At 46.4% G+C, this 12678-nt stretch overlaps 2 protein-coding genes across 5 annotated transcripts in view; both read left to right on the top strand.

Moving 5' to 3' along the window:
- SELE (selectin E) overlaps window positions 1-3138 on the top strand; it is a 21307-nt gene extending 18169 nt beyond the window's left edge. For all 4 annotated transcript variants that reach the window (XM_027658612.1, XM_027658613.1, XM_027658610.1 and 1 more), the window contains 7 exons: window positions 6-191; window positions 299-478; window positions 758-943; window positions 1890-1997; window positions 2467-2488; window positions 2598-2669; window positions 3025-3138. In XM_027658612.1, coding sequence (XP_027514413.1) covers window positions 6-191; window positions 299-478; window positions 758-943; window positions 1890-1997; window positions 2467-2488; window positions 2598-2655 — 740 coding nt within the window. In that variant the 3' untranslated portion in view covers window positions 2656-2669; window positions 3025-3138. The remainder of the gene's footprint in view (window positions 1-5; window positions 192-298; window positions 479-757; window positions 944-1889; window positions 1998-2466; window positions 2489-2597; window positions 2670-3024) is intronic.
- Window positions 3139-4299: 1161 nt separating this feature from the next.
- Window positions 4300-12678, top strand: part of RXRG (retinoid X receptor gamma) — a 48046-nt gene continuing 39667 nt past the window's right edge. The window contains exon 1 of the mRNA XM_027658614.1: window positions 4300-4392. The gene's annotated coding sequence lies outside the window, so the exon portion shown is untranslated. The remainder of the gene's footprint in view (window positions 4393-12678) is intronic.

Genomic DNA, 12678 nt, shown 5'->3' with positions numbered 1-12678 from the left:
TTCAGCTGTGACCTGTCCTGCCTTGGAAATGCCTGCCCGTGGTGCTGTGAACTGCTCCCATCCCTCTCTGGAGCTCACCTGGGGTACCATCTGCGAGTTCACCTGTGAGGAAGGCTTTACCCTGACAGGACCAGCCACGCTGCAGTGTGGGTCTTCTGGGGCCTGGAACAGGCAGCAGCCATCCTGTGCAGGTACCTTTCCCTACCCCTGCTCACCTGAGCGCTCAGGGCTGTCAGCATGGGCAAGTGGTTTTCCTGAGGCCTCTGTGCTGATTTCTGTTGGTCTCCTTGTGTTGCAGCTGTGAGGTGTGAGGCTGTAAGCTGGCCAGAAGGCGGCTCTGTGACCTGTGATCCTGCAGATCTCACCTATGGCTCACGCTGTGAGTTCCACTGCAATGAGGGCTACGTTGTGGATGGCCCGTCCAGCACTGAGTGCACAGCACAGGGACAGTGGTCAGAGCCAGTGCCAAGATGCAAAGGTGAGACTTACTGGGTTGGCAAATGGCAGTTTGCTGGTCACTGGGGAACATGTTGAAATCAATAATCCTTTAGGGTTCTGGCTCCAGACTAAATTATGCTCCCATGTTTTCAGCTGTGAGTTGCCCTGCCTTAGAAGTGCCTACTCACGGCTCTGTGAGCTGCTCCCATCCCAAAGTCAAACGAATTTGAAAATAAAGTGTACATCTGCCAGTGCAAACAATAGTGCCAAAGGCAGGAAATTCCTTAATGACTCTTAACCATTTCTTTCTGTGTTTCAGTTGTACAGTGTGAACCACTGAGCTCTCCTCAGAAAGGCTCTATGGATTGCTCACATGGTGCTGGGATGTTCACATACAACACCTCCTGCCACTTCAGCTGTCTTGAGGGATGGAATCTCAATGGCTCTCATGTTCTGGAGTGCAGTCACTCAGGAACCTGGAGTGCCAGCCTGCCCACATGTGAAGGTATTTTACCTGTGACTAACCTCAGAGAGGTGGCACTGGGTTTCTAGTCAGATGAGGTGGGGAGGGGGGTGATGGTAATACCAACCAGTGAGCTAGAACATCTAGTGAAGTCCATGAATTGAAGAAAATAGAGGAGGGGAAAAATACTAAAGATCTTGATGAAAAATGTTGATTTCTTATCCAAAACCCAAAAGCTGCCACCTGATTTCAGGTTGTTTTGTTTGTTTTTTCATAAAAATATTTCTCATGTTGAGCTGTTTTCATATGAATAAAGACAAAAGCTTTTGTAGAGAAACGGAACCTTGTGGGAAACTCTGCATTCGTCTGTTTCTCCGTGGAAAAGTTTATAGATTTTTTAATTTGGTGTGATAGTTTCTTGGATGAACTCCTCAGCCAAAAGACCTCACAGAGCTTTTCTGTCAGGCTGCGGTTTCAAAGGACAGGAGGCTCAGCCTTGCCTTCTCATTCAAGGAAGCAAGAGCTCCATCACTGTCCTCAGTGAGAACACCCTGAGCCTGCCTGAAATGCTTGAGATCCTAAAACCTCAACTCCACTTACATTTGCTTGAGCAGAATTTAGACCCTTGAATAATTTCATTATCTCAACAGTATTGGTGAAAGAGGAAGATGGCACACAGGGAGTTGAAATATGAACTGAAACATGAAAAAAAAAAATAAGCACAAATTGCCATGTGAAGCTGGAGGTTAGACAGACCTTGTAGGAGCTTGTTGCCTTGCCATCACTTTGTCAATGGGTGGGTTAATTTTTAGCATGCAGCTTTTTACCTTGTGTACAGGATATGTCCTGTCTCGTCAAGAGAAAGCTTAAGGGATACAAGCTGCAATTCTGGTTCCTCTTGAAGAGCACAAGGAAAGGGAAGAAGTAGAGAGGGCTTCAAAAACCACACAGGCCTCTTGATCTCACTGAAACCTTTTCATCCTTTCAGCTCCTGAGCTAGTCAGCTACGTCTCTGTGGGCATAGCAGCCACATCTGCCTCCCTGCTGTCCACAGCATCATTCCTCCTTTGGCTTGCAAAGCGCTTCCGGAGAAAAGGTGAGCAGTTGGTCTGGGGCCACTGGTTTTATTTACCTTCCTGTAAAGTTTTCAGTGGAGAAAAAGAAATCAAAAAACCCCCCCAAAAACTCCAAAGCCCTATACCTTGCTTTTTGAAAAAGTGTTAATTCCCGTACTTTGACAAGTTCCAAATTTGTTTTCAAAGACCCACACGTGCCATGCCTGGCTTTTGGATGAACATCTGAAAAAGTGAAAAAATAGTAAAAAACAAATGTGTAGAAAACAAGAATTAGATGAAAAAAGCAGCACTTTATTTATTGGTAGCTCCTTCCAGGGAAAGTGAATGAGAATTTGAGATGGGGCTAATGACACATTAATAACTGCCTGTGGGATTTATTGATCGATAATGACATTTTTTGAGATATTCAGAGTTTTTTAATAGAAGAAAATGTTTGCATGAGGGGGCTTTTGTCTTGAAATCTAATACCTTTTCTTATTCTTCTTGCAGCAAAGAAATTTATTCCTTTCAGGTAAGTTGTGTCTCAAAAAGCTACATGAAAAACAGTACCATCCCTTTGCTAAAATCCATTTGATGTAAATCTGTTGTCATTAAAGTACTTTTCATTCTGTATTTTACAGTAACCAGCATGAAACAGCCACTGAAGGTATTTTCCAAAGTACTGGCCAGGATGTCTAACTCAGGTGTTTCAGGTAAGTGCATGAGAAGTCTGCACTCCCAAATTCTCTTCCTTTTTATCACACAAGCAATCAGAGCTGCTAATTGCTAAACCATTGCTGAAACAGCAATATGTGCTTTGGGGTACCTAATATGCATCTTGGCATTGCATGGAAATTCCTAACAAGACTGATGGATTTATTGCATTAGAAATAGTTATTCAGCTCCTTAAGGATGATTGTGCTTGGGGTTCTGTCCAGCTGCATATAATATTAGTAACATTTTTGTGCAGTTTTGCTACCTGCTGCATACAAAATTCCTCTGAAATGAGAGCAAATACAAATCTATGCCAATTTTCTGATTTATGGAGGAATTTTATTCTCTCTGCAGGAATGGAAGCCACCTTTGTCTCAGATTTCTGGAAAATGAAGCTGCATGCAAATCAGCAGCTCTCCAGATGTTTTTACCTCTTGCAATACAAAAGACCTTGTGTGTTTGCTCAGAAATTTTGAGCTCAAGCTGTCGAGTATTTCCACTGAAGACAAGCAGAGAGTAAAACTCTGGCCTTCTGGCAAAATACTGTCTACATTCAGTCATGTAGTTATGATAACTGGGAGCTTGCCATCTCCTGTCCAGATGGTGAGCAAAGAGTGTGCTGCTGCCTAAAGAGGAGGCTGGTTCCTCCTCTGCTCTACTCAAAGGTACCGAGGTGAAGTGAAGACATGCATTATTTCACATCACTTACTACACTGCTGGAGGTGTCTTCTCTGGAGTCATATGGGTTATGCTGGCAGAAACAGAATGATCAGTATGAAAAAGTATTTGTTGAATGGCTTTGAAACCATTGATCCTGGTTTTTGGAAGTCAGTTTAAGAGGATGTCCCAGTCAATAAATGTACCTGTGCAGATACTGGCAATTATTTGGGTTTCTGCTGCATATCCCAAGAAACTTAGAGACTTTAAACCCACTGGTTTGGTTTTTTTGGTTTTCCTAATAATAGCACTAGGAACCATAGTGCTTATTCAAGGTACTCTGGTTTCTGAAGGCAGCAGGTAGATCTGAAATTATCTCATCCCTGTGGGATTATGCACTGTAATACATGTATATACATATGTATTTAATTTTTAACTTTTACTGAGGATGTTTCTGTGCTGTTAACTGTAATGTAAAATACTTGTTCTTGAGTAGGTCTGTGGCCATTGATCTTGGCACAAGTAATTTTAAAATAAATTGGAGGTGTTTGTATGGATTTCATGCCTGCATACTATTTACAGATAAAATGGGAGCCTGAGATTTGTATGTTTAGAAAGTCTTTCTTAAATTATGTTTAAGTTATGATTATAAATTAAAAAAATCTCTGATTTAATCTGATATGTATTGTCCTATTTGTAACATTATTTAATAAAATATTTTCAGTGTAATGTTCCCTTTTTGGAAACGCGCATCATTTAAATGATTTGGGTCAGCCCTGTGACTATGGCTTCAACTGCAGAATGGGAGGGCTGGGAGAAGACTGGCTAAACGTGGGGCTGTCCCTAATGGAGCTTTCCATGTTTCCATAGCGGTCAAGGACAGAGCAGCCAGCAGATGGAGCTGAGTGCTTGGAACTAGCACAGCCAGAGCTGGATCCCAAACCAGCATCCTCAGTCCTGAAAGGAAGAAGGCTCAGCAGTGTGTCCCATGAAGCTGTTGTCTGGACCAGCAGTGAGCTCTGAGAGGCGTATTCAGGAGGCAGAGGAGAGCAGAAGGAGAAGCAAGTAGGTGATGTTGTATAGGTAACAGTACAACCCCTCAGCCCATGCAGGTTTTTGCAGCCCTTTCTGCTGGGAAGTTGGCTGAGTGTGCGGGTCGTGGGCTGAGAGGTGAAAGCACAGCTCTGGGGATTAGTGTGACCTGCACTCCCACCCTGGCTGGGGCTGTAGCCAAAGACTCTACCATGAGCTATTGCTGAGTAGGTGTCAGTGATGGCCAGACACTGTTGTGTGAGGTAGCCAAGGAAGCTGCACTGTGGCTCTCTGTAGCTGCTGCCAGGAGTCAACCCTTGATGACAAGCCATGAGGTGCATTCCTGCCCTAGGTAAGGCTCAAGAGAAGCCATTGGGCCTGTGAACAAGGGACTCGTTGAGAGGTGCTGCACCACAGTGGACAGGGCCCATTGCTGCTTATCCCAAACCGATTACGGAACTGAGAGTGGCTGTCAGCACCTCCCCTGCCTTGACAAGGTGGGGCCCAACCCTGTGAGCAGATGTAGGGCAGTAATCCTCAGGTTCCCTGAGGGGACGCAGAGATTAGCCCGGAACGCCCTGCTCTGAATCCCTGCAGGAGCTGTTTTGAGAGCTAAACCACCACATGGATTCCCCAGCCTGTCCTTGTTGTTGTCCTCTATATGCATTGATTGCATGTAGCATCCTCTGGAGAGAGCTGTTTAGGCCAGCATGGCTCCCACAGTGATGCCCAGAGCAGTCCAGCTTCTCCTTTCCTGACCGGAGCTGGTGCTTCTAGCAGTTTTCTTTGGGATTTACAGGGCCTTCATTGCCAGAAAAGAGACCATAAAATTATCCCCTCTCTTTCTCCAAGCCTTCATCCCTTGTGACTTCTAGAGGCAACATGAGTGAGACCACAACTGGGTGGGATTAGTTCTCTACTTCTCCCATATATCCCCTAGGCCAGACAAAGACTCTCTGAAGGGGATCTCCTTCCTTGCTGTGACTTTCAGGTTACATCTATCCTCAGCCTGTGCCTGTCCAGAATACTTGATTCTTTATACCCTCCTGGCACAGTTTTTTCTGCTTCAGGATATGATTTACCAGTTAGGATGGCCTGGTATGTCCAGGAGCTTCAGGAAGTCATTATATTGGAGTGGATGCATCTCTGTTGCAGTGCCTGGGAACACAGCTCTTGTTTGCTCTCTGCATAGTTCCCGTGCTGGCAACAATGGCCCTGGGAATGCTGGCTGCCAGGCAGTCCTTTAGTCACTCCATTGTGTCACTCCTCTGTGTGGTGCAGTGCTGAGCAACCACCGATGGGCCACAGGGTCTTTGCTGGAGGGACTTTCCTTATTTCCTGTTGTTCTACTTCCCTTAAATTCCTCATCTCTCCCTGGGCCCACAGCATTGTTCAGAATGGGATCCGTGCTTTGCCTGGCATCTTATTTTGGAGCGGATGTGTGCTTGTGCTGTGACCTATGGAAGCTGTGAAGGTGACATTAACTGGGAGGCACGCATGTCCTTTCACAACTCTGTGTGTTTGCTGCTTGGCAGCAAAGGGATGGTTTTTGTGGCATAACTTAACACATTCCTGATGAACTGAGCTACATAGGCTGGCTTTAGCTTTTTACTTCTGCAGTGTGACAGAAGGGGAGTTAGAAACTTAGAAATTTTGCTAAAAGTCTCTCAGACAGGTAGCTTTTGACTTGAGGTGGATGTTTCTGTGGGCTTTGGTGATATAAGACCTGCACAGATTGAGTTTGTGCCTTCTGTTTTCATAAGCAATTAGCCATCAAACAAACAGTCACTCACCAGGGCCTGGCTGAAGTTGCCTTCCAGAACTCCAGTTTTCAAGGATTGGACTGGACCCAGCATTTGGCCAGCACTTCTGTCGAGAAGATAAGTCACTGCTCCAGGCCCCAGGGGCTGCCCATCCGTGCAGCTCCTTGCGTGCCTTGCTGGGGCCTGGCAGTGGGGACTGTGGAGCAGCAGGTCCCGCAGGAGTTGGTGTCGTGATCAAGTCACTAACCTGCTCAGCTCCTGCTCTGGGAGCTGTCAGAGGATATTAGGGCCAGGAGGCCAGACTGTGTCTGTGCAATGCAATGTGCTCAAGCCTCTGTGAGTCTGGTTTCTGTCCTGAGTCTTGCTCCTGTTTGGATTCCTCTGGTTCTTGCAGGGGGCTGGCTCCCTCCTCTTGGCTTGAGCATGCTGCTCATGTGTGGCTGGTGGTGGTGTTTGGTGAGGGGTCTTCAGTGCGTAGCATTAGAGGAGAAAATTGGTTTTGTGAGCTCTTGGTCAGGGACAGAAAAGTCCACAAGATCACTGCTCCCTGGGAGCCATAACTCACATGAAATGAGAAATATAGCCTGGGCTTGCCCATGGACAGGCAGACCAGGCTCCTGTTGGTAGTGAGCAGCAGAAGCTGAGTGGAGGGCAGAAAAGCAGGTACCAGAGCCCAGCTTGTCACCACATTTGCAGAGTTGTACTATGGAGTTCCCTAGCCTGGTTTATGGCCTCACTTCTGCACACCTGTAGGGAGAAACAATCCAAATTGCAGGTTAGATTTGACTAGTGGAGTCAAAACCTGCTGGATGTTTTTTGCAACTCGCCTGGCTCTATTAAATCTCACCTAGAAGGGAGGCAGACTTGGCCAACACAGTTCAGCTGTGGCTCCACAGAAAGAAATCCACAGCCCAAAAAATGTTTCTACAGCTGATGATGGCTAATGCTTTTTCCAGCTCAGGAAAGCTGCTGCCAAGAACAGGACAGCGTGCAAAAAGCACAAATGCCTCCTCAGGCAGGCAGCAGATGCCCCCGGGCAGCTGCCAGCAGGTTTTCTACCTGCCTTCCTACTTCAGGAAAGGACATTCCCTGAAAAGCCCAACAGTTGCTTTGACTTTCAGCCTGGGCCAAGTGGGACCTTCATCAACTTCTCGCCTCGCCAGCTGCCACGAAAGCAGCGATGGCAGGTGTGAAATTGCAGGTGACTTGCTTGCTTCTGGCACTCCAGTGCTGTCATTTTTGGCTTTTGATGGTCTCTGAGTGGGCAGGACGAGGGAATTGCACTGAATTCGTGCCTTCTGGAGCAGGCCTTGGGTCACAGAGCACTTGGGTGGAAGGAAAAGGGTTAAAGGGGATATAGGAAACAGTTTGTTCAGGGCTTATTCCATAAGATGATTTCTGGGAAAGGAAGGGCTGCAATCAGGTAGGATGTATTCACCTTGGGATCTTGGAAAATCAAGCCCAGCCTAGCCCAAACCAAGAGGGAAGTACAGCCCAGAGAGCATGAAACTGTGATGTCCCCACTTTACCTCATCCCGAGTCAGTGCAAACGCTCCAGATAATGTAAAAATTATTTTTTAATACATGGTGCAATGCTGAGCTCACATGAACAACCAAGATATCCCATAGGGAAATGATACAGTTTGAGCAGAAAGACAGTAGGAATAGTTCTGAAAAGTCCTATGCTATAATAGAGAGAAAGGGCCCTCTCTGTTCCTCACTGTATTTCCTCCTCCTCTCTTGCCCCCACTGGTAACAGGGTCCCAAGTTGGGCCCTGGGTGGAAAGCATGGTAGGCTGTTTGTCACAGGCTCTTCCCAGACTGGAGTCTGATCTGGATGGCCCTTGAAGGAATCAGAGGAAAGCTCTGCAGATGAGTTAGGAAGTGCTGGGTCATTGTCAAAGAATGATCTTTACTACTTCACAGTAAATCACATTTGATCAAAGCAACCCCTGCAAACAACCACGTGTGGCTGAGGTTCTTATTTTCTGTTAAAGGCACTTGTGGAGAAAAACTCACCTGTGTTAGTAACCTGCTGCAGCTAAAGGCAGGGGATTTGGCTGGAGCATTTGACAGAGATGCCGTGGAGTCATGCAGGAGGGAGCAGATAGACAGCCCGTGTTCCCCACCGCTCTCCCTCCTTTCCTGCAGGGAAGAACATCTCCTCCTCTGTTTTGCAAGACCCTTCTTGCTTGCCACTTGTGCTTTTCTCTCTGACTTTTTCTGTGGGTACAGCAATTGGGGTAGGGGTGAAAGACCCTTGCCACAGGCCCTTGGAGGGAAGAGTGGCAGTTTGCATTGTGGGGGTGATTGGTAAAGCCATGGTGAATGTGGCATGCACTGCTCAGACACACAGAGTTTGCTCAGGCTGCTGGTTTATTTGCACTAAAGGCAGGCCAGCCATTCACCTGAATGCATTTGTCACTCTGCTCTTTTGAACTGGGACAGCTGAGTATTACTGCTGAGGGCAGTACAGTTCAATCTGTTCCATTTCCCTTTCCCTCTATTAGCTCTTTCTTCAGGAATATTCAGCATCCTGTTTAATTTGCCATGCCTCTAGAAGGTTTTGCCCACCTGTAGAAGGTTTTGCTTCTGGTATAAAATCCCAGCTGACATGCCAGGAGGAGAGCATTGAGAATGTTAAAAAATCCATGCCTTTCCTATGACTGAGTTTAAAGTCTGCATTTTAATTACATACTGGACATAAAAAGTTTCTGGTAAAGTAACTTTAATTACTTATAAACAAGCATCTAGCTCACTAAAGTCGTATAAGTGCTGAAAAGATGTCAGACACAGATCCCCATTTTCTCCAATTCATTCAGTTTGGATGCATTAAATTCAGAATTGGTTCCTTTAGGTGCTGACAAACGTGTTTCAAGTGCTGCCAGACAAAGCTAATAACACGCACTTGCACCCACACCCTCACAATGGATCAGTCAATGCTTTTGCAACTTTTTCTTCCTGTTTCCTTGTACACACACAGGGCAGATTTTGGTTCTCAGCCCATTAAATGGTGAATTATGCCTCACAGCATCCTTCCCTGTTTTCTAAGTGGGAGAAAGTCTTGCGAGTCAGCCTTTTGGTCATAGTAATGGGTGATGGAGATTCCATGGACTTTAAAAGAACTTTATTAGTGTTTCTGCATAAGCAGGAGAAATGGAGATGGCTGCACACAGCAGATACTCGGCTTCCATGTCAACATTGAAGTGTAACTCCAGAAAGTGATTCTGCCTCAGAGAAATGCACTGTGCAATTCATGCCTCTACCTCATGTCTAAAAGTGAATCATAGAATTGTAGCATCTTTTAGGTTGGGAAAGACCCTTGTGATCATTGAGTCCAACCATAAACCAAACACTCTCAAGTCCCACTATAAGTGTCACGTCTACACATCTTGTAAATACCTCCAGGAATGGTGTCCAAATGATACTGGACTCCTTAGAGAACAGCTTTGGCACCTTCCCGGGGAGAGCAGAGGACCTGTACCAGGGGAATGACGTGTCCTATTCTTGTCGTTCTGGCTGCTCTATCTGCTGCTGGATATGAGGCCAAGCAGGCCTTGCTCTGATCTGGGGCAGACGTCCTTCTGTTCTCATGTCTGGAGTGGGAAAATCTAAGCCTTAGGGGTGCTGGGATGCTGTGGGAACAGGTGCAATAGGGGACCTAAAAAACAACAGATCAGAAAACATATGGGCCCACCCCAGCTCTTAATTAACCTAATTGCTGTAGCTTCCACCAGGGTCTGTGTGTTTTCCTAGAGTGTTGTTTCCGGTGCAGGCAAGCCCCAGGCCCTGTGATAGAGAGCAGACACAGTAATGCTATCAGCAGCTCCTTCCTTCCTAGAAGGGGCCCAGCAGGACAGACCACCTTCATAAAATCCATCTGGTGGGCCCAGAGTGCAGGTCCTTCTGCCTAGATGTGCAGCTCACCCCGCCAAAGAGGTGCTGTAGGCTTCTCTGGAGAGAGAGTGGGGTCAAGGAATAGGTTTGGAAAGCTAACAAGGGTTATTACAGCCCAGTGGTTTGGCTTATCTGACTGTCCTGTCAGAGGAGGTTACTGCTCATTGCTGCTCCAGGGACAATGAGTCACTCAGGCTGCACTGGTTGGCTGATAAAGTATCGAGCCAGCTCACCTGTGTGTTCAATGGCACAGGAAAACCACTGGATATTTTTAGAAAGGAATTGCGTTCCAACTGGTGCAAAGAGAACACGAACTGCTCCTTGGTTAAAGAGCACAACTGGGTTCTAGTCCTTTCTTCAGGGCTTCAGGCCAAGAGAAAGGACAGTCAAGAATCTTTACTAACCTCTTTTGATGCTCAGACAAAAGCAAGTTTTTTTCACTTCAGAGTCACTCTTCCTCACTGGAAGTATTTGGAGAACAAAGTCACTCCCCGTTTAGTTAAACATTTGTCTTTTCATGGCACTGAATTGTAAATAGAGCTGTTGTCCTAAAAATACTGCAGATAACTCAAAGTTTCCTGAGGTTCAAAGATGTCCTCTAACAACAATCCTTGTGTTGTGCTGCAAACTGAAATGTGAAGTCGGTTGTCCAGATGTCTGGTACAGAGCAGCCCAGCCAGCCTGCTCTTTGCAAGGGAGCAGCTATTCCCACTGATGTGTTTCACTCCAGCAGAGCCTCGATCTCTCTGAAGCTCAGGGGCTGGAGATGTGAAGCACAGCAGAAGGAGCTGCCTTGAGAGGCACAGAGATGCCAGTGAGAGAGGAGGGAGTATGCAGTGTCTGATGTGGGCACATCTTGTCTGGCCAGCCAAGCCAAATGTTTATCACCTTTGGATTCACCATCCTGCCCAGAAAGCAAAACAGACATGTAGTAGTGTTGGCAATCTCTGTAGGAACCTCCTGTCTGCCAGATTCTCTCTCCCTGCCCTCCCAGCAGGTGCCAGCTGGGTTTTTGCTTTCTTTCATCCTATGATCGTGTTTCATCAAAGCAAGCACAGTCAGGGGACGCAGAGCCCAAAGGCTTACTAAAATTAGGCCTGATCTTTGGTCCTGTTTGCAAGTCATTTCTAGGCACAGTGATGTCTGACATACAAACTGGCTAAAATCAGGGTTTGCAAGTCCTAAGTGCAGCTATGTTTGCATTGTTGTTTGGAAAGTCCTTCAGAACAGCTGTGTGCCTGCTAGAACAGACCAGCAGCACACAGGCTCAGATCAAAGAGCCCCGGTGAAATAAATTTCAACAGACAAGCAGCCTACACTCTCCAAGTACCTGGGAAAGGAAGATCCTGGGAGAAGCACGGCAGCTGCAATTTTGACAGAATCCAACCACGATCATACAGTCCCCATGACTCAGTGCTGGAGTCACACATGTTCACTGTGGAGATCTCTGGGTCTTCTGCAAGAGCAAGGAATGAACAAGATGTTAAGTCCCAATTAAGTTAATGGGGCTTAAACAAATCTTTCAAGTTGAACATAGTGGTTTGTGTTTTAGTGGATCTGGATCCTGCTTAAGCTTCCCTTCCCCTTCTTCCTATAGAGCTTCTTAAATTAAGGAGGAATTATGAACAGCAGTTCGAACCCCAAAGTGCAACCAGAATAGGTGTTTAGAATTCCTGTTCAAAATACCTTCAAAGAGGTGATGAATAAGAAACAGAGGTGAAGAGAGAGAGCAAAAAGTATGGTTTGTGCCTGTTTTTACACTTAGCTCATGGCAGTTTTCGAATGAAGTGTGGATGTTGGGTCTCTGTTTTGGCTGATTGCCTAACATGCCATGGAAATCAGTGCCCGTTGGTAGCGCTGCCCTGGGCTAGAAGAGCATTCAATTGTGGCTGGATCTGAAATAACAAATTATCCCAACTCTGGTCTGCGTTTTGGGCAATAAATTTGGTCCAGTTCAGGTCTTCATGAAGACCTGCCTGGATGGTCAGCAGCACTCTGCCAGGCCTGTGCTCACCTGCCTGCTGCAAAATGGCCTTCTAAATGGCATGAACCAAGGTGAAGCCAATCTCATTTTGCAGCAGCCTAGGTACACCCATGATACTGCTCTGGTGCAGAGCTCTCTGTTTTCCTTTTCACTGCTATGGGGTGTCCCCATATCCTGCAGCTCGTGAGATGGAAAGGGGTGTATGGGGTGTGTCATGCCCCAGGACAGGGATGGAGCACTGGTTTAAGGACTTACTCAAGGGAGCTGAAGGGATGCAAGTTCAAAATAAATAAAAAGTGAATCTCCACTCTTCATTCACTTGTCCTGGAGATTGATGTCCCAGCAGCTCCCTCTGTGCTCCAGGGAGAGAAGGGGGAGATCCTTGTGTCAGCTATGGCTTGGGATAAGAGGCAGCTTCTGAAATGGGCTGCTCTTAGACTGTTAGAGGCTTTACAGGGGAAACCTAACACTTTAAACTTCTCTTGAAAACAAATGGGCAATCAGGCCTGATGAACACCCTTCCAGGAAGCTTCGCAAGGCGAGCTTTTGTTAAGACTCTGACCATAAAGGTCTACAGCCTCCCATTTGATGAACAGACAACAGCATTTTTTTTCCCTCCTAACAAGGTTTCCTTAGAAATGGATCCACTGCTGAATCCTGAGTCTGCCTGGCATA

The sequence above is a fragment of the Corapipo altera genome, unplaced genomic scaffold (assembly GCF_003945725.1).
Source record: "Corapipo altera isolate COAL_440 unplaced genomic scaffold, ASM394572v1 79, whole genome shotgun sequence".
NCBI classification, from domain to species: domain Eukaryota; kingdom Metazoa; phylum Chordata; class Aves; order Passeriformes; family Pipridae; genus Corapipo; species Corapipo altera.
The sequence above is the reverse complement of the archived record's forward strand: the minus strand, read 5'-3'. Positions and strand labels throughout refer to the sequence as shown.